Source organism: Macrosteles quadrilineatus, unplaced genomic scaffold (assembly GCF_028750875.1).
Source record: "Macrosteles quadrilineatus isolate MER2022 unplaced genomic scaffold, UCM_ALF_1.0 Scaffold_2__2_contigs__length_208266976, whole genome shotgun sequence".
NCBI lineage: Eukaryota > Metazoa > Arthropoda > Insecta > Hemiptera > Cicadellidae > Macrosteles > Macrosteles quadrilineatus.
This window is the reverse complement of record NW_026542595.1, coordinates 83,350,670-83,373,191: the sequence shown is the minus strand read 5'-3', so window position 1 is coordinate 83,373,191 and position 22,522 is coordinate 83,350,670. Positions and strand designations below refer to the sequence as shown.

The 22,522-nt window shown below is 35.5% G+C and overlaps 1 protein-coding gene across 2 annotated transcripts in view; it reads left to right on the top strand.

The window, feature by feature from the left end:
• LOC128986920 (leucine-rich repeat-containing protein 24-like) overlaps positions 1 to 21,917 on the top strand; it is a 78,817-nt gene extending 56,900 nt beyond the window's left edge. For both annotated transcript variants that reach the window (XM_054407532.1, XM_054407531.1), the window contains 6 exons: positions 1,245 to 1,309; positions 12,604 to 13,539; positions 13,853 to 14,036; positions 14,753 to 15,024; positions 16,979 to 17,180; positions 19,402 to 21,917. In XM_054407532.1, coding sequence (XP_054263507.1) covers positions 12,606 to 13,539; positions 13,853 to 14,036; positions 14,753 to 15,024; positions 16,979 to 17,180; positions 19,402 to 19,804 — 1,995 coding nt within the window. In that variant the 5' untranslated portion in view covers positions 1,245 to 1,309; positions 12,604 to 12,605 and the 3' untranslated portion in view covers positions 19,805 to 21,917. The remainder of the gene's footprint in view (positions 1 to 1,244; positions 1,310 to 12,603; positions 13,540 to 13,852; positions 14,037 to 14,752; positions 15,025 to 16,978; positions 17,181 to 19,401) is intronic.
• Positions 21,918 to 22,522: the final 605 nt, after the last annotated feature.

Sequence of the window (22,522 nt, the reverse complement as noted above, 5' to 3'; positions counted from 1 at the left end):
TCCTGGGGATTTAGTCCATACTTCACTTGTGGTGGCGCGACGACGGGACTTTAATGGCTCAAATCCTAAGCTTTGCTCTGTGACGGGGTTTATTTATGCCTAATTACGCATGGCAATTATATTTTGCATCTATTTCTCTCTGTTATACCTTACCTTTAATGGTTAGACTTGCAGTAGTTGACTATGAAATCCATAAGTTATTTTTTTCTGCTAAAGGCATCAATTATATTTTACAAAAAAATATACATCCAGTTTTCATGTTAAAAGTGTAGCCAGCTTTAAAATGAATGACTTAATATTGAATTGAATTGCCAATATAGTGAGGTATTATCAATTACTAATTTCAGTTGGATACGCCTTTTAACCAAACATAATTTAATTGATAGCTTATCGTAAACTATCGTGTTTAATAGCACATCAATCGTAGCACTGATAATTAAAGGAAAAACCTAAATTTGACAGCAGCGCACACTGGGTGGTTCAATACATTTTGTTCAATTTAAATCAAAGATTAGCTACACCTGGTACATATACTAATTTAGTAACAAATTTCAGTGTTATAGGAAAAACCTAAAACTTAACCATTATTCAACATTTAACCTCACAGGTAAATGAGGTAAGGTCATCAGCTTCTCACTATACTCTACTGTAGTCTACAGTGGGCCCCTTTGTGTCGGTCTACATGTCAGACACAAAGAGTCCTCTGTCAGCGTCAATTGATGTGACGGTCAGATAATGACAAGACCTCGTCAGCGTAATTTAATCGAACATATATCATGAGCCAACTTAGCCTGGTCTCAATAAATGATTCCCAGGGTTGCATTACCCGGGTCCAAGGTCATTGAACTCAATCAAAAAAATTAGCATCTGGGAGCCAAGCTTTGCTCGGGGAAACTCGTTAGTATTTCTAACTGTAGTTAGTTTATGGTACGTATATCCAAACGTTGTTCAATAATCTATTCTTAATATCACAAAATGCTGATTCTGTGGTTAGCTAGTAAATCTATTAATCATTATTTTTGTTTACGTTTTCCTTACTCATTTCACTAACTTAACAAGCCTAAGATCTTTTTTCGGATTTTTTATTTATTTTGGGCACGCATATTATTCAATGTTTTTGTCACTCGCCATGTAAAACTGTTCAAGACATTGCTTATTTATTTTGCCTGAGTCTGGTGTTTAATAGTTATGTTGTATAACTACTCTTGCTGCAATATTTTTACTAATTAGAATGTTTTTTTCAGGGGTGCCTACTTAATGATCTACTTATTGCAACGAAGGATCTTGGAAAGCTTTACGTAAACTAATGGTAAGAAAAATTATCACTTCTAAAATAGCTGTTTTTAGTGGTTTTCGTAATTATTATTCCCTAAATACGTGCAGTTATTGTAAATGAGTTTATTCTTTCAAGTTGCATATTCTCATTTACATGAGTTAGAATCTCGTGTATACTGTATAACGTTCAGTGACGATGATTTAAAAAATGTAAACATATTTGTTATATAATGGCATTATAATTATTGATCAAAATTTGTTATGCTTCTAGTTTAACCCAATCTATATAATAAAGACAACATAAAGTGTTGCAGCAATCTTATTATCTGATTAATTGAGTTTACCGAAATTAGCAGTATCATAATCAATCGTAAACAAATAAAGCTGTATCATCGATATTTTGGATCGATGTAAACCCTAACGTGAATATTGTGCTCTCGAAAGATCAACATTCATAAAACTTAAAACATATAAATCGTTTAAATTGGGTTAATATTGGTTTATCACAAAATACCTCGTATGTACTGTATGTTGACTTGTCATGTGGATGTCTGTATGGACCTGCATAGATCACGGCGTTAGTTTTCACAATTATATTATTTTATCTCATTCTTCATCTCAATATTTAATTCTTTCCTATTTTGTGCACGCAAACGTATACTGTAAACATTTACAATACGGTAAATATTTATATTTAAAGCTGCTACAATAACGATAGATTTCAATGAATGCCGTTCATCTCAATCGGATTCTCCGTTAAACATCTGTTATATATAAACATTTTCCGTCTAATATACGTTTACAGTATCAGTGTTGATGTATCGGAAGGAGTTAGGGACGACGTATTTATGTAAAATACCTATCAATGAGTTATTTAGTAAAAATACAATAGTTTATAATTCAAACTCAGATAGTTTTAGTTTTAGTCACCAACCACGACGACGCACAGACTGCTAATACAGATGCTCATGTTCTGTTGCATCATAGTGGTCAACGCGCTTGATTAAGCGTTTCCGGACAGATCGTTGACTTTGGCCGGCCTTGTTCAGGGCGTTATCGTCATATATTTGTCACCAGTCACTATTTCTGGCCAGCCTTCTTGTAAATATTTGTGTCTGCCACTGCCGGCATTGCAGCCGTATATGGCCTCCGTGTCGCGGCGTGAGTCACTGGCGGCGTCAGCTGTTTGTTGTTTATGCGATCAGCTGTTGCGCATTGCATTGTTGAACACGTGCTTTGCACTTTGAACACCTGCAACGCGAACTTCCGTCTGGAGCTGTTGAAAACAAAGAAGTGTTTTGTTTCTCTGCTGGACATCGTGAGAATATTTGCAAAAAGTGCAATGTCTACTGTAAGTTCAACGTGCAATGTAAAATAGTCAATCGATTTTTAGCTTTTCGAGCACACCTTTCACACAATATTTTTTCCCCTACAGTCATCTGACAAAGTGGGCTTCCTTGCACTGATTATTGTACAGAAAGTAGCTAATTGCTGCATTTTCTTTCCTTTAGCGCACTCTTTTTTGTGGCACACCAGTATTCCAACCAAAACAACACAAATCAGCGTGCTTTTATTATGCACGTAATCCGTGTACGCTTGGAAATATGTTGGCAACACTTAAAGATACTACGACTGCGATCAGCTGTTGCAATGTTTCCCATTTCGTTCAACGCTTGGATTTGACCTAACCTAAAACGTGTTGTTTAGTGTTTGAAAGACTAATTATTCTTTATAATACCTGTGGAAACATATAATGTGTAACACGAGTGCAAATTGCCTTTGCTGCATTCGAGAAACTTTCCACACACGCCTACGGCTTGTGCGTAAACACTTCTTTCGCCAGCAGCAAAGTGCCAATTCGCCACAACACACAAATTTACCAAACAAACACAAATTACACAAAAACTACACAAATTACAAAAAAATCAATAATAATTAGCACACAAATAACACAAACAACACACAAATAAACAAATAACCCAAATAATAGTAGTAATTAGTTACACAAATTACTATTTCCTACAACACTTTTATATTATTTTCAAAACTCTCATTTAATATACCAATTCATAAACACACTTTTTTAAATAACCACTGTATATGAGCCTGAAATCATTGAACACCCGTTCACTACTTATCTATTAAGTTGGGACTAAAAGTTTAAAAATATAAACGAAAACAAAATTTCTAATTTTAACCTGTAAAAGCGTCCCTGAGTTCTCAAGAATCTGGTCGTGATTTCAAAATAGTAATAAACAACTGTAAAAACCATTGATGTAAAAATAAGCTGTAATTTTAATTATTGAGTTTAAATTTAAATAAAGCTCCAGATAAGCGAATGGTAATAAATAAATAAACTAAGATTAATTATATTTAATTATTTAATATATCCTAAAAATTTAATAGACAGTCAAATAAAAAGCTCAAAAAATCCTAACACAGATAATTTTAAGAAAGATCCAAAATTCATCACCCAATACTTTCCTGGCCTTTACAAAGTTAATAATGTTTTAAGAGTGGCACATAATATTCTTTCAAATTCACCTCTGACCCATAATTTGTTTTCCAAACCCCCAAGACTAATATACAAAAAAGCTCCTAACTTAAAAGACATTCTTTCAAAACCCAAACTACCTCCCACTTCCCGACCATCAGAAAAACCTTCGGGCTGTAATCAATGCAACAAACCACGATGTGCCACTTGCAAATTAATCATCCTATCAAAAACTTTCACAAGCAGGCAAACAAAAAGATGTTATAACATAAATAGTAACATCACCTGTGAGTCTACTAATGTAATTTACCAAATTTCATGCAAAAATTGTCCTAAAGACTACATTGGCAAAACCACAAATGCTCTAAGAGTTCGTATGAATGGCCACAGATATGATGTAAACCATCCTGATAAACAAAAACCTGTAGCTATTCATGCGAGAGAGCATTCTCAAAATTTTGAACAATGTTATTCATTAAAAGGAATAAGAAAATTGGCAAAAGACGCACCAGACTTGAAATTAAGACAGCTTGAGCAAGCTCATCAATTAATACTTAAATCTAAAACACCTTCCGGTCTAAATTTGAGATAGTATATATATACATATATATATATATATATATATAATTTTTTTTCTTTCTTTCTATCAAAACATTTTCTTTTTTATTTCTTCATAAATTATATGTATTTTGGATTTTTGCTAAAACCATATGATTCAGAGTGGTAAACACTTCTATTTGTTATTGTGTTTGTTCCTGAAGAAGGCTAATGCCGAAATATAGAAATTTTTAAAAAAGTGTGTGATAAGTTTATTTTGAAAATAAACTAAGATTAAGTATTCGAAAAGTTTAAGTGAGATTATAAACACAATATAAAACTGGAATTTATGGCATACCGTTTATTCCTGTGGATTTTAAAGAAGACATAAATAAGACCCGAAGCATCCAGTCAAAGCCCCTCCATCCGCGATCCCACCTGAAACCGAAACGGTCCATAAATTAAAGTTATTGGGCGCTTCGACTCCTTAGTTGATTGCCAATCTAAATTCCAATCAAGAAATGGAATGGAGGGATGCCATTACGGTCCTCTTTTGATATTATGAATTTATTTGCCTCACTTATTTAATGTGTCGTCTAAATTAGCCTGTAAGACTTACAAAAAACGTAAGTGATGTGCATATCTGTTGCAATTTAGGTTTACCTTCGGGTTATCCTGAGTTCCCAATATTGCTAAATAATATTATTATTTAGTAATCTTCCCAGGGTGTATTTAGCTAATGATCAAAATTGAGTAAGGGACTGGTGGATGGGTTAGTGAAATCGCATGCCTTTTCAATGCCCTATGCATCTCTTCAAAATGTATTATCTAATCTAGTCTAAAGTAGAGTTTAATTTGTTTTGCATGAGATTTTTCAATTTAACCAACTTAACAATTGTTCGTCATACTGCAGCAAAACAACCGGTTTTAATGCATGCGTTGTGAGTCTTAAGTAGCATTTTTACTCTCTAGGGAGTAAAAATCATTTTTAGTCTCTAGGGAGTAAAAATAATTTTTAGTCTCTAGGGAGTAAAAATAATTTTTAGTCTCTAGGGAGTAAAGATCTGCTGTTGTTAATAGGCCTAGTTGTAAATTTTGATTTTGTTAATCGTATCGAACTAAATTATTTATCGTTTTATTTATAAGGTAAGGAGTTAGCCTATTGTTGCCAATCACTCGACATATCGATGGTATAATGTACTGTAACCCAATCGTAACTGACGAAATGATTGAATCACCTGCTTATTTGCATTAGCAGATTTGAAAACAAGCTGGAAGTCGTTTCGAGAGGTTATAGTTTTATATGAATTATTTTGTTAATTAATTATGCAATATGACGAAAAATATAGTTCACCACACGGGCAAAAAGTGTCTTGCTGTCTTGTAAGTAAAACTTGACCTCGGGTCAAAAAGAGTCACTTCAGGCCCTAGTGATGAAATATACTATAAAATTACAGTGCATCAACTAACAAATGCTTAGGCCTACATATATTTTCAATTTTAAATATTATTGTTTACCTAATCTATGAAGATTTCTCACGCCCTCATATTAAATAGGACATCATTTTTACTTAATGCTAAGTAAGAAAATCCAATAAATATACACTTACTAGTAGGACCTGCTTATTCATTAATAGTTATTCATAGAAACATATTCAAATATCCAGTGTAATATGTTTTATCTTATATAAACCATTCATTAACACAATCAGACGTGTTGAACAACCCTGTATTTGTTGAATACATGAGAGAGATGAAACAACTATAATTTAGTTTGTATCCTGAGGGTTTGTTTTAGTTGTATCTTTCGCGCGAACTCGTTCGATAAATGAATTATATATTCTAGTTTTGCAAAGGTAAACGTGTAACTTTATTATAGATGTAGATTACAGTAATTTGGGTTTAATTACTCATATGTTTTTATTTAAGAGCTCTATGATAGTTTCCTTTTATTTGAATTCTACAAAGGTAGAAACATATATTTGTGTGAGTTAAAGTAAAATGTGTTCTATTAGCGAATTTCCCATATAGGGAATAAGCTATTACCGTAGTACTCATGGTAAGACCTGGGACGGATTTACTTTTTTCGGTTTAAGGACTATAGAGGCCAAAAGCACCAACCGTTCAGATTCATACATATGTCCGTTAGCACTATAACTCGAGCAAAAATGATCCGATTGTGATGAAATTTGGTATAAACGTGTAAACCTACATTTATTCGAATGAGTTCGCGAACCAGCATGATCGTAATTTCCATGACCAATGGGAACGGGAATTTATGAGGGGTTTATGAGGGGTTTATGGGGTAAAAATTGCTTTTTCTCATTTTTTACCCTAAAAACATAAAATTTAGCATTTCTTTCCAAACCATTTTGTAGAGCTTAAAAACAAATAATTTGTTATATTAAAGCGTTATTATGCGCCTAATGGTTACGGAGGAAAACAATTTAACCAAGTAAACTGTTTTTGTTTGCTTGTTTATGAGCACATTTTGGTCACATTTGGGATATGCATTTATTTTATACTAAACTATTAACATTTTACAAAGAAAAATTTCTTACCCTCCCTGTTGCAGCAAACCTAGAGTACTCATTAAACCAATGCTATTTAAATAGGGAATAAATTTGATATTTTTAAGGAGACATTTTAGTGTAAATCCAATTAGGCAAATGGAAATTCACTTAGTATGCAGGTTTGCTGCAGCGGGAGTATTTTTGTATAATATTGTATGAAACAACGATAAAATCTATTGAATCCTAATGAAATATCATAACTTTTAACAAAGAGTGGTGAGAATTTCAACACTGGATACTGAGGTACAATCTATCGCGAGCCATAAAGAATTTAATTTATGCCATAAATATAATCAGAATGTAAATGTATTCTATCGGATAAAGACTTGCTGAGGGAGGTACCTTTAGCACCCGCTTCTCGTTAGATAAGTGTTTCAGCACGTAAAATATGAATGTAATACTTTCAAACACGCGGTACCTGCTAGCTGATTGAAATATATACAGAATACATAATACTAATTTTCGTATGGTATTTAATTTGGAAAGATCTTAAATTCCGGGATGGTTATCCTCACCTGAAGAACTTATCTAAGAAACCTGAAGAACCATTTTTCTCTAATAAGGTAGATCTAGAATTCAGGTGGACCCCGAATCACCCAATTAAAAAGACATAATAACATACTTATAAGCAATTGGTGACTAGCGAGAGCTAAACCCGGGACTCCTGTATCAAAGGCTAGCTGCATCTGACACGGTACTGAAATAATTAGCTATCTTTTAAACAGTAACGTGAGACATATTTACAATGCAAGATCAATTGTTTCTAACTGGCTGGGTAGCTGAGTGGTTATAGTGCTCACCTAGTAATCATAAGGTCGCCGGTTCGATCCTGAGAAAAGTCAGTAGCTTTTTGATGGTTCGAAACTGGACCCAGCTGTTCCTGATCATTGGGCTTTAAATAAATGATCCTGACTAATGAAACCGCTGATCTTAGTCAGTAACAAAGCTACACAGATCATCACACACCATTCTACACTCATCCTTCACACATATTTGGGTTAAAATACGCACCTAGGTTGCGTCCCCATCTCAATAATTGATTGATTGATTGATTACAACTTATATTAATGTATAGGCTACCAGAAGAAAATTACCACATTTCTCAGGAATAATGATAAACAAAATCGAACTTTGTACAAAAGGTGGGTCTTTTAGTTAAACTAAAAAAAAAATAAAAAATAAAATAAAAAAAAAAACTTAAAAAAGGACTGCGTGTAGGAAGTATTATTAATTCACTTTTTCTGAGTACAATTAAACAAAAATCTGATCACTTACAGTAAAGGTTAATGCCATTACAGATCTATGATTATCGTTTTGACCAAGAGAAAATTTCCTGGAATACAATTATTACTTTAAATTTTATAAATATAGATAGGGCGACAGATATGGAAAAATAAGTTATCTACAATATGTATCGAATTAGGAAAAATACCTCTCAGAAAAGGTGAATCCCGCATTTACTTCAAAGTAGACAACATTATTCAAATTTGACCAAATGGAATTAGGTCCCCGGTTTGCACGGATGGGCGCGAGTGAATGAAACAGATTAAATCACAAATGAAATTCCAGCACATCTTTAGCAACGGGCGAACTAACTTGAGGGATCTTCATTAAATAACATTCCACGTACAAAACGACACTCTATTATGTGATGGATACTTTTATCGTGAAAACACAAACGTTCTTTTTGTAATAGATTTTCATTTTTCTAGGTTATCGACCAAACAAATCTTGTCAGTACATTTTTTTTTTTAAATTTCTAGTATGACACTTTTGACATTAACGAGGGTAATGTTTATTTTTAAACTTTTTATTTTTTACTCATCAGGGCAGTATAACAACCCCCCTTTTTAGTGCGAGTACACGTCAGTTTTGAGTCCGGAGCATTGTATCGATTAAAATCTTCGATTGAAGTCTTACAATCGATTAACGTATCGAGGATGAGTATCCGGTGGTAATATAAGTGGTGGTAAGTGGTCGTCGATTTCGATTGGACACTCCAATCATCATCAGACCCAAAAGGCGAAAACACATATGTAATATGGTTTAATAACACGTACAACGTTGATCAAGAATTTATTTAGGGGAACTGTATCGAGTAAATGGGTTTCTCTTTTAATATTTTGAGTACCAAGACAACAAAAAACTTAATAAGCAAATTGATGGTGGGTTAATCAATTCCCCCTTTCTAACCAATTGATGATCGACACAATATTGTACAGTATAATTGAATAATCATTTTCCTCAAGTCCTAAGTTTGAACATTGACTCCTACAAGATCGCGCCACTCATCCCACACTCATCTCCGTTCATACTTGGCTCAAAATACCTACCTTCGTTTGGTCGCCACTTCAATTAAAAGTATTAATGTATTAAGTAGAGCAGATTAAACAACTATAATGAGAATATCGGCACTAAAACTAAAAATATTAGCTTACAAGACAAATTCGTAAGCATTATAACATAAGCTCTGTAAATGTATGAATTGTGTACAAGTTCTAGGCAGATCGCATGTGACCAACCAAACAGTTAAGCAAATAAACCAATTCGTTCCCCGAAGTAAATAATGTAATAGATTGTGTCACGATGGTTTGTCAACAATTGGTTCACCTGAAGCAATGCTAATGGTATTTGTCGTCGCTTTGTTGTAAATTGATATATAGATTCGACCCGACATCCATATCCCGAGACTCGACATAAAATGGCGCGCGAGATGTATCGATGTTGATTTATAATTAGCTTATGTTGATTCGGCTGATTCATTTCACTGGTTATTCACTCAGTTTTAATCCACCCTTAAGCCTAATCAATAATTTCGACGGACTTCATTATCTGTTTGACTCTTTATCCAGGAAATTCATCGCCCTTTGCCCTTTGAAAATACTGTTTGGTCGTTAAAAAGGCGGGATTATTTTATTTGCCAATACAGTAATCTTTCTAGTGTGAAATATATTTTAAATCTCTATCATTAATCCAATTTTTGCTAGTAATTCGTGCACTATATTCGTTTCAATTTCTCTTTTACTATCAATACTTACAGGTTGTTAAATTTAACAGACCAATAAGATTTTTTAGGCGAAAGTCCGATTTAATGTTAACAGTTAACAAATTGTCAGCTTTATATTGACACCTATCGACGGCATGTGATAGTTTTTTAGTTTAGTTGTTTACGAGAATGTGGTTATAAAACCAAAATAAGTGTACATTTTGTAATCGGGTTTGAAATGATTTTTTTCTATGTTCAAACAAAGTTCCACTGAAAATTACTTTTTCAAAGTAACAAGAAAGATGGAAAACCTTATCAAATGTGACACCTAACTTTTTTCTATGTCCAATGGTAACCTTTTAAACCATAAAGTCCCTCACATTTAAAAGCTATGAAGTAGAAGGGGGAAGCCTTTTAGAAAAAGGTTCCTTTATGTTATAAAGAAGTCATAAACTTTTTTAGTGTATACAAATAATTTAAGGTAAAATATATCTATTTGGATAATGAGTGTCCTTTATGTTTAAAAAGTGTTTAATATAAAAGAATATAAGATGACAACCCCAGTAAGATTACTTTCAAGGGAATTATAATAATTTCAAAAGAAAGTCAAACATTTTGACCGATCTTATTTTCTCCCAATTTAATTTTAAAACAGTTGGTTTATAATGTGCTACACGTTTTGAAACTAAGCATCCATCAAAGTTACTAAAACTAAGCTTAAATTTTGAATTTTTTTCTTACGTTGGATTTTAAAACTCATATTAATGTTAGTGCTATTACAGTTATGCTTTCGATGCTAAATATCAAATCAAATTACGTCTATCAATAAAATGACCAAGAGTTAGTACAGTATTCAATTATCATATTGATCCGATCAAGAAGTTGTTCGTCGTCGAGTTATGACGCCAATATCCCCTAACGAGCGTTCAATAAAGGGAATTCCTCGTTTAACGAGGATCCGAATATTCGGTTTATTGCTGACGATTGGATTTTAATATTCGGGATGCATATTTGAATAACGTACGTGTCGTTATGTTCGCGTCGTTTGCTTTCTTTTGTTGCGTTCGTAAAGCTATTACCCAACAATGCCGGTAAGTAAATCAACTATTTCATCAGATATGTTTACGGAGATTGCTATAAATATTTTAATGGAAGTTGCCATAATTACCATCCTCTTGGACATTGACCATTTCTGGATAGGTTGCGTCAGTAAAATAATACATATATCATAAAAACATTCAAAATGAAAAAAAAATACGTAAACATATATTTAACAACTTGAGTGTCAAGTGGCACAAAAGTAATTAAAAAATTAACCGTACATCAAAATAATCCTCCAAGAAATAGAAGCTCCGTTGTCAGCACCATGGCTTTAACTTATTTTTGAACAGTTTCGGCTCCAGGTTTTTAATGTTCTCAAGCCATTAATGGGAAACTGTCATTCACTTTAGAAGTACAGCAGGTTGTTGTTTCTTAAATTTTGACTGCAAAGCTGCCCTCTTATTTCGAAATCAGCTAAATTCTCGTTTACGTAGAGGAGGGGGCTCAATATGTAGTTCCCATAGACTGTCACGATGCCAAGCTCTTTAAATAAAGGTTTGCAGTTTTACCTGTACTCAGCTCCTGTCATAATCCTCAAAGCCAGGAGCAGGAGGACTCTCTCACATGCTGCTGAGTGCCCTCACAAAGCTATTTATTTTTACGCTATTGACAAAATATCGAGCCAGAAGTCGAATAGTGGTGATATCTTTTTCAGGTATTCCTCCTCTAGTGACTCGATTAGGCGTTTTCAGAACCATTATAAAGACATTGACGAAATCTACTTCTCATCAGTGTGTCTGCAATCGATGATCATCCCAGAGGTCAACTAATGGTGACTGTTGATATTTCTTCTGACAGTCACGGGAGATAGTGAAAACTAATGGCCCGCGAGAAGGATGAATCAACAGTCGACCAACGCCACGTGAGGTTATCTTATCTTATCAGCAGCACGCGACACGCAACACGACATGTCGACAACCGGTTTGGAATAAATGGCTTCCTTCATCGCACAACTGTGTTTACACGTTACACGCCCTCCGTGATACCCTCTAGTATAGATACGAGGCTGATTATCTAATGATATTATCAGTTTTATTTTGAACAATTACATCGCTGTATTTTATCTACAATGTTAGTCTTCGAAGACAGGAAAAATGTTTGATTAGACATACGATGGAAAAATTTGGCATTTAATATAGTTTTTTAAGCTGCACACTGAGTGCGATTATAGTCGTTAATCTATTGTAGCCAATGCTAGTTTGAGCTTGAACTCTAGAATGAACCACTTTTAATACAGTACCAAACTGCAAATTGAGATTATTGTTGGATTTCTATATATTACACTGTCGAGATTGCACAGAAACAAAGTGGAAGATGTTTATCTGGTACTTAATTTATGTTAGCATCTTGCACGCCATTGTTTATCTTACACTTACACAAAAGTATACCTATTCCTATTGAAGTCAGCCTTGAGGATAGGCCTACTCATGGAACATTTATGTGTGACTAAATGCTTTGTTGATAAGTTCATGACTAAATACACACCCACTGCTACAGCAAAAGTACTGTGTGTAGCCTAGGTGTAGTATACTAGTAGTATAGGTACTAGTATAGGTGTAGTGTACTAGGTGTAGTTGTGTTATGTATGTTAGTCTCTTGTGTCGTGTTTATTCTCATTGACCTGTTTTCTGTTCCAGCAATGAAGCTGTGCTGGCTTGTTCTACTGTGGTGCGTTTTGGCAGTGCTGGCAGAGGATGACTGGAGCACTTCTTGTCCTCCAGAGTGTAAATGTAAATGGGCCTCAGGCAAGAAGGTCGCTGAGTGCTCCAGCCAAGCGCTGACTGCAGTGCCGGACCATCTCAGTCCAGAGATTCAAAACATTGATCTTTCCAACAACAACATGGTTTCACTACCCAGTGAGACGTTCCGGGCAGTGGGACTCGTCAATCTCCACAAGATATTCCTACGCGAGTGTGGCATCCAAGAACTGCACAAAGATGCCTTCAAAGGCCTTCAAATACTCATAGAGTTGGACCTGTCAAACAATAGGATACATTCTGTTCATCCTTTAATATTCAAAGACAATGTGAGATTAAGAGTTCTTCTTATGCATCACAACCCAATTACGAAGCTCGAAGACGGGCTTTTCACCAATATGTCTTTCCTTCAGACAGTGGACATGAGTGATTGTCATTTAGGTCATATAGGGCATAAAACGTTTATGAATGTCACGGCTCTTCAGCATCTACATCTGAACGGCAACAACTTAGTCCATATGAAAGTTGCGGTGGTAGAACAACTGGTCAGGTTAACTAGTCTGGTGCTTCACAACAATCCTTGGAGGTGTGACTGCCACTTGAAGGCACTCCGCGACTGGACAATAAACAAGAACTTGTACGCCCAGCCTACGTCGTGTGCTGAACCTCCTCACCTCGCCAACAAGCTGTGGTCGGACATCGAATCCAACGACTTTGCCTGCAAGCCCCAGATTGTCTACCCTCCGCCAGATAAAGTCACCACAGTTGAGGCGTATGGTGGAGACGTAACTCTGAGCTGCAAAGTCATTGGAAATCCTCCTCCTGACGTCTATTGGGTCATCAACTCCAGAATCATCTCAAACAACACAAGATCTAGTAAGAACCGTATTTTACTTGACTAAACAAATTAATTTTTGAGTTTTTGGATTACAATTTTTGTGGTGATGATTTAAGCAGACACAATCCCAAACAAATTGCAAACCCTTACAACACATTTTGGATTGATTAGAGTAAATTTTTGAATTTCATTCTTAAGCAATGCAATACTAAATTCTTAATCTATTGGTTTGATTGATTTTCTTCATTTGTTTCAGTAAGAAATTGAAAGTCAACATTGAGGTTTTTCTGCTATTCAAATTAAGTTTCTTGATGACATTTGTGTGGTAATCCTGTGGTGTATGTTTCTCAGGCTATGGAGACTCCAGGTACAGTGTGAGGGCTGGAGGAGGATGGGTGAACCTGACCATTGGTCGTGTGAGGATGCAGGACCGAGGAGAGCTGACCTGTGTGGCAAAGAGTCCAGGAGGTCTGGACGAGAGGAATGTCACCTTGGCAGTATCTGCCAATGGTGTAGGACCATCTTTCCCACCCAGGTAATCAGAACGCTGCTGTGTTATTATTGATAAGATTGGTTCCATTGAATCGGAATGACAATCACACACAATGAAAATGTAACAGCCAAAATTATCACGGATTTAAAAGATAATTTGAAATAAAATTTCTTGTAATTTTTTGTTGAAAATAACAAACGTAAATAGCAAAAATTGGTTGTAGATCCAAAGCTCATAATGGACTTGGTCAATATTAATGTTGTGCAGCTCTATGTTTGTCTGATTTATTCTAAACAACGTTTCAAATCTCCCAAATATAATTCTGATTACCTTATCAATTACCTAAATTTGCTGAGTAGCTCAGTAGTTTGCCCATAATCAAAAGGCCTATAGTTCAATCCTGAGATATGTTAGTAGCTTTTGATGGTTTGAAACTGAACCACACAGTCCTTGATCAATGGGCTTTTACAAATTATCCTGACTATTAAAACAGCTCATCTTTGTCACTAACAAAGCTACACAAGGCATCTCATTTGATTCTACAGCCAACCTCCACTCATATTTGGATAAATATTTGCACCTATGTGTCTAATCTCAATTGGTAATACAATAAATAAAATGTTTCTGTAATTACACGTTAACACACATTCTACACACAAGCCAGAATCTCGCCTTAAAATTGTCTTTAGCTGATCCATAAGGATACAAATTTTAAAGGGAGTATTGTTCATGAATCTTATAACACTTTGATGTTACAGGTTTGAACAAAATTGGGTTTTGATCCTTTTCCTGATCACGGGACTTATGGCTCTGCTCCTGATTGTGCTGTTGCTATGCTGCTGCCTATGTCGTCGCAAGAGAGGCCGACCTCCACCCAAGAAGATGCTGGCAGACGCACCCAACGGTGACATAGCTCACCCCGAGAAGAGTCTTCTCACTGTTGTCAATCCAGTCCAAAAGCCACCTCGAAGATATGAGGAAAAACCAACAGAGCTTCAAGAAGTCAACAGACAGCTTCTAGATGAGACGGGTGAGTTGATTGATAGTGTTTCTATTCTATGAGAAAAAGAAATTTACTTTTTGGATAATATTTAATTTTCTTGGTCGTGTTCCACTATTATAGACTATAAGAGCAGTAAAAAGCCATAATGTTCCACCAGTGTGCTGGGAATAAAAGCGTACAGGCAGGGCTGTATTTCCTTCAAAGGCGGCAAGTAAGAGTCAACCTAGGGAGGCTCACAGGATTTTTTTGGAATTGAAAAAATTAATTTCAGGTAAAGAATCAATTACGGCAGTGAATCCCAACCCAATTAGTACTCATGCCACTAGTGTTACGTCAAGGCCTCTGTGATGTTTTATGTGAAGGAATGTTTGGGCTGAATTCCTGGCTGTGTTAGCTTTTGTTCAGATCAACAATGTAAAATCAACATTATATTAGAAAACAGAGAAGATTACCTTGTTTGTTTAATCCAACACAAATTTAAGGTTTGATAACTAATGCTATCATGACTTAAAATGGTTACACTTTACTTATATGATCAAAATTGTAACTATTGTACTCAGAGCTCATTCCTTTACTTGGTTATATGAACTGCAAAAATGGGTATCCTTCTCGTCAAAGCACTGTTACGATTCAGAAATGATCGGGACTGCTAGGATGAATCTCAGAACAGACATTCTCACGTTAGCTTCTATTCTTCAAATTCATCCTTTCCATTGAAGATTTTATTATTTTTATGACATTTTTCTTGCAGGACAATGTGTTTCGTATGTTAAATCAACGTTATTGATTCCTTGTTTATATCAGTTTGTAAAATATTGTAACACCACACAAAAATATTCTTCATATTCTACTTATAGTCGGAAAATGAGTACCTAGTTAGGATGGCAAAATAATAAACACATTCTCCATCCATAATTAACTCTATGAAACTTTATGGTACCTAAAACATGTTTGTCCTATGAAGAGATGTGCCAAATATTTTTGTACTATAAGTCGTATGCAAGAAAAAGAAACAGTGAATTTAGGGAGGTCCGATTTTGAAGCTGATCTTTTATTTTTGTGTTTGCTGAAAGGGTCTGTGAGATTATTTAATAAAAAACCACTATTTTGCCGTGATCACAGGACACAATAAAGATTTCACTAGAATCCCAGGAGACTGGTGATTGTGGTAGACATCTGCAAAGTGAAAATTTACTATGTATCCTCAATGATACTACACACTATATTTTAAAATGTAAAGTGAATTGATAAAGCATATGAAATTAAATTGATAAGCCGTACGTTGCAAGTTGTAGACTACCTGCACTTTGGTGAGTCGGTGGCTCAGTCGGTAGTGTCACGGACTACAGGCCCAAGGCAGCAATGTCGTGGGTTTGGATCCTGGTCACTGCCGGAAACATTTGATCAGTACAGTTCACTCTTGTACTGTACCGGCTCACCCCTGGCTTTGCTGGATACATTTCACACACGGGCGCATAGTCTATGTGGACGGGCAAATGCAAGGTTAAAAGAGGCTGAAAAGAGGACTAAAATTAATTTTATATAGGGTCTGCAAAAAAGATTGTTTGAATTTTGGATGGCTGTTGTGCGGGAACTATTAAAGATAATTAAAAGGATTTAAATCTCCAATTTAAGGATTAAAAACACTTGCCATCACAAAACTGATGAAACTAGCGAAGATTTTCTTTATCATCGGGTGAATTTAAAATAAATTAAATTAAACAATTGATTTAAACTCTGCGAACCACAGATTCCAATGTGCCTTCTGTTGTGCGATAAACATCCTACTGGCGAATGACGTCTTTTTACATAGAACCCAAAACTTATTTATTTAACTACTTCAACTACAAATTAACGTTTGAATTGTTTAGTTATCATGAATCGTCCCTAAACAATGGCGGTTTACAATCCCAGCATTCTTTTTCAAAGACCCTGTATTTACCTGATTGGGGCGTTACTAATGGATGTCTCATGTTTTTAGGGACCAGTGTCGGAGGTGACTTTGAAGAGAGATCCACAGAGTCCATGACTACCACGCCGCCTCTCATGGAGCCGCCTCACTACCCCCCAGACTTGCTGGCGTTCCCTCGTGGTATGAGTACGCCTCCACACCTCACATCTCCAGTCCACGGAACACTCCCATACTCCAGGTCGCAGTCACCCTTCTCACCTACACGCCCAGGGTAAGCTTGTTGTAGTAAACACTTGAATAAACTTTGAGATGATTTTGAATAGCTACTTAAATTACAGGTTTTCTGGCTACAATTAGTCTTGGTTTGTGATATTTTATTTTACAATTCACAAAAATGCAATTTCAAAGTGCGTGGTTCTGTATTTTGTAAAAATTTTAAGTCTGGTAAAATTATTAGTTTACGCAAGAGTTTAATACCCTTTTGAATGGGTTGCAAATTAATACCTAACCTATGTGAGTCGGTGGCTCAGTTGGTAGCGTCGCGGATTTCGGACCCAAGGCAGTGATGTCGTGGGTTCGGATCCTGGTCACTGCCGGAAACATTTTATCAGTACAGTTCACCTTTGTACTGTACCGGCTCACTCCTTCCTTTGCTGTAAACGATCCACGCAGGGGCTTTAGTCTATGTGGACGGGCAAATGCAAGGTTAACCCTCGAGGAGGCGCTTCACCAGTAAAACAGGAGCCGGCGCATGCGGAGTTTTATTCCGCAACACTAAATAGCATAAATTTTACCCATTTTACTTGTTGTTACTTGTTGTTACTTGTTGTTACTTGTTGTTACTTGTTGTTATGTATGTAAGTGTTCAATAACTAAATCAGAAACCTAATTTCTTTGTTAATAACATTATTTGTTTAACTTAATATGAGTAGTATTTCAAATAAACATATTGAGCAATTTTCTAGTATAAAGGTATGTTACGAGAGAGGGCGCTTGCGGAGTTTTGTTCTGCAATAATGCAATTATACATACACATGCAAACAAAATATATTTGTTAAAAATTATAAATGAAATAATACATTTAAACAAGTTTATAATGTTTTATGTATAAAATATACACGCAGTTTGACAAGATTGCAAGAGGAAATAAACTCTGCGCTAAGAACTTACGCGATAGGGCACACGCGGAGTAAACCTCCGCAAACTGACACCGCGTCACTGAATTGCAGTTGACAACAAAATGAGGAGAAATTCGGGGGTAAAAATAGCTTAGGAGCATTCCCAGGATGAGGTGCGTGAAGTGTAGAGCTGGACTGCCGACATCCATTATGCATATTTATATTAACAAACACTACAAGTGCGGAGGAAAACTCCGCAAGCGCCCGCTCGAGGGTTAAAAGAGGCTGCCAACCTCTTAAAAAAAAAAATTAACTGGGTTGCAAATTAATTTATCTATACGTATACTTTATCCTACTTTTGTTGTTCAGTTGAGTGCATCCATAATTTTTTATCCACAGAAGCCCATAAAGAAACCATAAAAAAAAAACTAGGACCGGAGGATTTGTTAGGGATGGGAGGTCATGATTTCTTTAGTGTATGAGAAAAGAAAGCCCACCTACAGTTTGGCCAAAAACTCTGTGCGCACGGACGGGTCGCTACTAGACGAACTAAAACATACGGGTACCGATTATTGGCAATGGATAGGGGTGAGTGAGTAGCAAGACACAAATGTTTCACAAAAGTTTTTTGAGCTTTTTAAGAGGTTGGCAGCCTCTTTTAACCTTGCATTTGCCCCTTGCAACACATAGACTAACTGCCCGTGCGTGGATCGTATACAGCAAAGCAAGGGGTGAGCCGATACAGTACGAAGGTGAACTGTACTGATAAAATGTATACGGCAGTGACCAGGATCCGAACCCACGACATCGCTGCCTTGGGCCCGAAGTCCGTGACGCTACCAACTATACCCCAGTGCCCCCGCCAACCTCCTTGCCTATCCCCAACCGCATCTGGTCGGGCGCACAGAAACTTTGGCCGAACTGTACCTCCAGATTAACACAACCATCCTAAAGCCGCATCCCCACTATGCCGAATGGCATAGATTGGCATTGCTGACTATGTACCTTTTTTCCATCTTAATATTCAGGTTTGTTTTGTGTCTAGGAGCATGATTTATCCTGGCTTGTTATTGTGTCATTGGTCTGACATGTTGAACTCGTTTAGTCTATTTTGTGTTGTGTGACTAACCTGACACTCTATTTTGTGTCGTGTGACTAGTCTGACTCTCTATTTTCTGTTGTGTCACTAGTCTGACATTCTATTTTATGTTTTGTGACTAGTCTGACACTCCATTTTATGTTATGTCACTAGTCTGACACGCTATTTTATGTTGTGTCACTAGTCTGACACTCTATTTTGTGTTGTGTGACTAGTCTGACTCTCTAGTTTGTGTTGTGTGACTAGTCTAACTCTCAGTTTTGTGTTCTGTGCAGGTATGTAACTATCCCCCGACGGCCCCGTGTGCCCAGCTGGTCCAGTGCCCCCACTCCCACCCTTCTGGAGGACCCACTAGGTTTGCTCCGAGCGGAGCCTGTGTATGACAACCTCGGCCCCCGTACAACAGCGGACGGCAGCTCTGTTCTGAGTCTCAACAAAGCGGAGGCAACTCCCATAGTGAGGCCCCGTCCCACACCACAGCACTGCGCTACACTCCCTACGCCTCGCCGCGCCCCAAGACAAGGGCCTGAGGGATCTACTGTCTCTCTCCCTCGTACTGTGTCGGCCGAAGGACCTCTTTCGCCTGCCAAACCTAAAGTGCCCCCAAAACCTCCTCCAAAACCCAAAAAGAACGGTCCTTTGTACGAGGATGAAGGCGAGGATGGTACAGAGGTCTGAGGAAGACTTGTCCTAGATCACTGGCGACTTGTGTCCGCTGTGCTCGTGAGTTAAAGTGAGTGACTTGTAAATGAACACATCAAAGTGATGTCAGTGTAATTCTACAGGGTACCAAACATGACACTCGGGTTTAGATAAGGTTGGTAGCTGTTGCCAGAAATCTTGCCTTTTTATCAATCTTCTGTATCATAGGCCTAAATTGAAAATAATTTTGTTACACAAAATCTTACAAAATATACTATTCTATTTTTATAGATTTTTTAACTGTAAGATAATAGATATAATTTTTTTTTTATTTGATGTTAAGAGGTGTTTTTTTATTATATATTTTTTTATTATTGAATATGTATTCATTTGATTTTGCTAATTCATCTCTGCAGATATATTTAGTTCTGTTTCTATAGTTAAAATCATTACATTGAAGTACTGTATTATCAGTGTTAACACGTCAATATAATTGAAGGATTAATTTTTTATAATTTAGTAAGTCCCTTAAAGTATGGTTTGTATACTTTTAGAAAATGATATTAGCCTATGTTCTTAAATTTCATTGTTTAACTATTCTAATTATTTATCAATATAACTGTTACATGGTGTTATTATTATAATGATATTATATTTTTCTACCCAAATATTTGAGGATAAGTTTTGTTTTTTAGTCAATGTTAGACAGGAATGGATCAAGATTTGGTGTTTTTGTTTTGTATTTTTATACATTTTTTTAGTTTACTTATAGTACGTATATCTATATGATTGTATTTTTAATTTTACGTTACCTTTTTGTGCTATTTTGTTGTTTACAGATTCTTTAGTTACTGTTTATTTTTCTAAGATTTCTCAAGTAAATTATCAAGCCCTTGATGGTCAAATCACAGAAGAAGTTGTTATGAAGTTAGTTTCTGTGGCCAATTGGATGACTTGTGTCAAAGTCTGTCTATGTCAATCGATTCACTGACTTCAAAATGGGCTGACAGACTTGTTGGTAAGTTCGGGGCTCATGTCCAAACTTTGCCTTGTGGAATAGAAACTTTGGTAAAACACAAAGTTCAAAGTACAACCAACTAGGTTACATAGTAATGATGTTTATTTTTAGTCATCTAAACCCTAAATAAGCTGAGGGTTCATTTAAGTTTTGAGTGATATTTGAGCTTATTAACTACTCTTTTAATTTTTTTTTTTTTGCGATCTTGTTAACTATGATAGAAAAAGTACTCAAAATAATTTTCTAAATGAAGCGTGATAAGTTTGTAACTAGTGCTTTGATTTTTAATTTAAGAAAATACTAAGTACTAATTTATTATTTTGACATGGGAAAACAGTCCATTAAAAATACATTGGCAAAATATACTTTTTTGATTTTGTTTAATAGTGCTCCAAAGATTAAGGATAACCATGACAAACTTTAAAATCAGTTCTGTCATATCTCATAAAACTGAGTTATTTTTTAAAGGTACTTTTGATGGTGGGATTTGATGGTGCAAATTAATGTTTGCTAAAACATTCAATGATTATACCTAAGATCATAAAGGTTTCTGACAACAGCATAAGGCAAGTGTTATACTTATCACTTTCGACTGTTATGATCTACAATACTATTTTGTACAGTGTGCAAAAGTCTATATAATATATATATGCTTTTATTTAAGTATGTGTATTATAAAAATCTATAAAACAATTCTTTATATTTTTTTATGTATGCTTCCAAAATGGAACTTTCAGTGCCTTTTTAGTAGTATGTAAATAATATTGTACATACATAATTTTATATGACATGTATAGATTCCAATTTTGTTTGTTTTGTGAAATTGTTCCTTTTATTTTAAGACTGAGATTGATTTGTTTATATGGGACCACTGTTCTGTTACTTGTTTGAGGTCAAAGAATTGTTTATGTATTGTAAATATGGTATCAAATGTACTATATCTTCTATGGTCAGTTTATAATGTTTGTACATAGTTATTATACCAAGTTACATCTGCTAACAAGTAATATTTATATACCCATTAGAATTCTTCTTTTTCATGTTTATTCCATTAAAGAAATTAAGGTAGGTATTATACCTTGTTTGTGTCAACTGCAAATGTCAACATTTAATGAACAATAAAAGCTTTTTGATCGCTACACCTGTTGTTCTGTTTATATTCAGTTTGTCCATAGATTTACATTCCTACAAACTGGGATTTTAGCAAATTCCACAGATAGGGAATAACTAATAAGCTTTTACCATAGGTCTCATGGTAGGACGTAGACTCGGGATATTTAATTTTTAGTTTTTATGTCCCTCCAGAGGCCAAAAACACCACCCTTTCTAATTTAGTTTTTGTCTAGTCTCGAATAACCTAGCATATAAGAGGTTAATTTACATTGATTTTGTCTTGTGATTCTTATACTTTATCTAAGATTGGATGATGATCTGGACTGGCCGAACAGACATGTGGACCGAACAATGCTTACCTTTGGCCACAGTACTATAGTTCGCCCGCTTAGATAGCAACCTCCTCTAGCATTGGTTAGCATTAGCGCAGGTCGCTATCTAAGCAGCCGAACAATAGTTGAATATTTGTTGTTTATGTCTTGTTTATTTATAAAATGTGTGCATATTCAATATTCTGAAAACCTCAATATAAGTGAAAACAGATCTTCTTAATATGCGTCTGAAGAAGGTGACTTTTTAAACGATCCTCTTCACCCATAGAGAAGCGATATGAATCACAAAAT